This window comes from Grammomys surdaster, unplaced genomic scaffold (assembly GCF_004785775.1).
Source record: "Grammomys surdaster isolate TR1022 unplaced genomic scaffold, NIH_TR_1.0 168, whole genome shotgun sequence".
In the NCBI taxonomy this organism is placed as follows: Eukaryota; Metazoa; Chordata; class Mammalia; order Rodentia; family Muridae; genus Grammomys; species Grammomys surdaster.
In genome coordinates, this window is record NW_021604616.1 from 8,344,518 (window position 1) to 8,348,042 (window position 3,525).

General features: G+C 35.5%; 1 protein-coding gene across 1 annotated transcript in view; it reads left to right on the plus strand.

The window, feature by feature from the left end:
• The first annotated feature begins 275 nt into the window (after positions 1-275).
• The window catches only part of LOC114620377 (triadin-like), a 78,296-nt gene continuing 75,046 nt past the window's right edge, over positions 276-3,525 (plus strand). The window contains exon 1 of the mRNA XM_028766470.1: positions 276-330. Within this exon, the coding sequence (XP_028622303.1) occupies positions 276-330 (55 nt within the window). The remainder of the gene's footprint in view (positions 331-3,525) is intronic.

Below are 3,525 nucleotides of genomic sequence, written 5' to 3' on the forward strand. Positions count from 1 at the left end.
ACCTCCCATATGCCCCTCCCCTCTCGCCTTCTAATATGTAATCTCTTTTCAGTAATTATCATTTCATGCATATGTCTACTTACACATACAAATGTATTCTTAAATACAAGCTGTTAGGTCCATATAATCTGATATAGATCAGAAGACAGATGGATTTTGAATATCAGTGAAGAGGCCCTCTGATTATTGAAGCTTCCATAAACAGAACTTTGAAAAAATCTTATGATAAAATAATATGTTGTTTTACCATTTCTTTCCCATGATCTCTCCTAGAAATGAAAAAAGAAATGAAAAAATCTGGGAAGAGCTCTTCAGATTTGAAAGATAAAGGTAATAGACTTCATTTAATATAACAACATAATTGTAAGTTGGAGTATCTGGAAAGTACCTTGTACTTTGGGGACATAATTTTCAAAGTTGTGCAAACAATAATTACACAGTCTGTTTATAATATCATACTTTTAAAAGTACTAGCATTTGCAAAGATGTGGGGGAGGGAAGAAGTCAATTATAAAGGAAAGAAGGAATTTTCTTAACAATAAAAAGTAATATGGATAAGAAAATAAGAAAATAAAAGTATTAATATGGTCTTGTCTCTACAACCTCTGACTCTCCCCTTCCTAATCTCTCTCTCTCTCTCTCTCTCTCTCTCTCTCTCTCTCTCTCTCTCTCTCTCTTACACACACACACACACACACACACACTTTCTCTGGTGAATAACACTATTGAAATCCTTGAGAATCTCTTGACAAAGAAAAAGGATAAAGCTAAGAACAGAGGGCAGGACATAGTAGTTGTAGCTCTGAATCTTTTTACCTTTCAATACTCATAGGCTTATTCTGTGTTTTAGCCTTGTCAGACCCTTATTGCTGTAGCAAACACAAAGTCCTTATTTAAACATCATGATCTACATTTCATGATTGATGGATTACTTTTCAGCACATCAAAATTCTAGTCTTCTTTTTAAAAATAATTTCTTCATAAAACATCCGCCTCATATATTGAGAACTCTTCAGAACTAATACACAATTTTCATTTACTAGATATATAAGTTACCTTATGTAGGGATTTTATTGCGGGAAAGAGACTATGACTAATGCAACTCTTATAAAAGTAAGTAATTAATTGAGGGCTTGGTTACAATTTAGAGGATTAGTCTATTATCATAATGGAAGAGTTTCTGAGAGGTTTATACATTCGTCCCCAGACAGCAGGCAGACAGACAATGGTCCTAGTATAGGTTTTTGTCACTTCAAAGCTTAACCCCAATAACTCATCTACTTATACAAGGACACGCCTCCTTCAACAAAGACACAGCTACTCCAAGAAGGCCATACTCTCTAATTCTTCCAAATAGTTCATCACAGAAAAGTAAGCCGGAAAACATTAGAGACTATTGAGGACATTCTTATTCAAACCATGATATTACACTCTCCGTCCCCCATAGGGTTTAGCCATATCATAATGAAAATGCATTCGGTTTAACTTCAAATGTTTTCATGATCATCAGTAAAATAGTGATTCAAAATCAGATCATATACTTTCAATATATACTGGTACAGAGCATGTATTATATATTCAATATGTGAGAAAAGGGAGCAGAATAAGAGACCGAAACAAGACTGAAAAGCAGTGGGGAATACTCCACATTTGCTAGTTTTATATATGATGTAAATTTTCTTTTCAAAGCTACAGCTCCTTCCAGCTTTGTTAAGTGTAATATACTTCTCTCTCTTGAACTGCTTTCACACACAGCCTGCAGCTCTTCATGGCATGTCTCCATTCTGGCATCTCTAACATCTTGGAATCTCCAAAACAATTTGCTCTTCATCTTCATAGCCTCACAGCTTCATAGATTCATAGCTAGGTATTTAGCTTCTCTCAAACCATGTAGGAAATTCTACATCTTTCTTTTATCATTAATAGAAAGACCAAATCACATGAACCAAAGCTTGTGCCAAGTTCTATTTGCTGGAACTGGAACTTGGGACCTCCTTGACCTGCATTTACAAAAATGTCCAGTATCTTGGTTTCCTTCAGTACTTAAGCTTTCTTTAAATTCCCTTTCACAGGTTGAAAGCTCAGCTGGGTAAGGTCTTGGGCTGAGGTCACCACTCCCTTTATTCCATTTAATGTTAAGTTTTCCTTTAAACATTTTATTCCCTCCTGCACAGGGCTTAGGTCCAGCTTTACATTTCCTGGTGTTGTTTTCTATCTTCAAACAGTACATTTTGCATTTCTCTTTGTTCTACTTTCTCCTTTTTATTATAGATCTGTGTAAGAGTGGTCACTAACAGCAATAGGACCGGCACTACTAGGCTGCCTTGAAATTTCCTGTGTCAATGTCATTAATGCAAAATTCTCCAATTTAGCCTCTGAAACTTTTTTAGGATAATGGCTAAAAATAAAAAACCCTGCATCCTTTGCCAAAACATCACATGGTGGTAAAGCATGAGAGTCAGAGTAATATTTTTACAGGTTCGGTATTCTCTTCTCTCTGTCGCTCTGTCTCGGTCTGTCTCTCTGTCTCTGTCTCTGTGTCTCACTCCTTTCCTTCTTCTCCCTCATCTTTCCTTTCTCATGCTTCCCCATCTCTACTTCACTTCTATCTTCCTCTCTCAATATGTATTTACACAGGCCTCTGTGACTTAATGCACCTCATTTGCAATTCATGATCTACAAAGACTATACTTCTAATACAGTTTGAGATGCTTTTATTTTACTTGGTATCTCTGTCATGGGAATGTGTAGCTCATGCATTATTGTTTACTATTTAAGTAGATTAAAAGGAAGATTGTGACTTACTTCTAATTCTTCATGTAATATAATTATAAAAAATTTAAATTTTATTTAAAAACATCACCTGTTCCAAATCTCAAATTAGTTTGAAAGGGGGGTTGAGCAGGGATCACAGTGGCTCACAAAAACTGAAGTGACAATCACAAAGCCTTTATGAGTCTGAGCTAGCTTCTCTGCATATATGTTATGTTTTCATAGCTTGGTGTTCCTCTGGGACTCCTAATAGTAAAAGTGTGTGTGTTTGCAGAGGTGTCTCTGACTCTTTTACTGCTCTTGAGACCCTTTCCTCCTACTTGGTTGTCTTGTTCAGCCTTGATATGAGAATTTGTGACTAGTCTCATTGTAACTTGATGATATCACTGTGAAGTCTGCTCTTTTCCGAAAGAAAAAAATGGAGAAGGAGTGGATCAGAATGAGAGGATGGATCAGAATGAGAGGAGAAGTGGAGAAAGACTTGGTGAAATGGAGGGAAGGAAAACTGCAATTGGGATGCAATGTGTGAGAGAAGAAAAAGAACAATATACCAGGAAACGATAGACTTAAGTCTGTATTGATTAGTTCACCAAGTTAACAATATAGACTCTTGTAATTTATGTTCTTATTAATGCAGTTACAAAAATGGTTGATGTACAGTTATAAAAATGTCTAATAAGACTTCTCCCTCAATTAAAATTATCTACTCTTTGCAAATATCTTCACACTGATTAGAAAATCATATATATATAT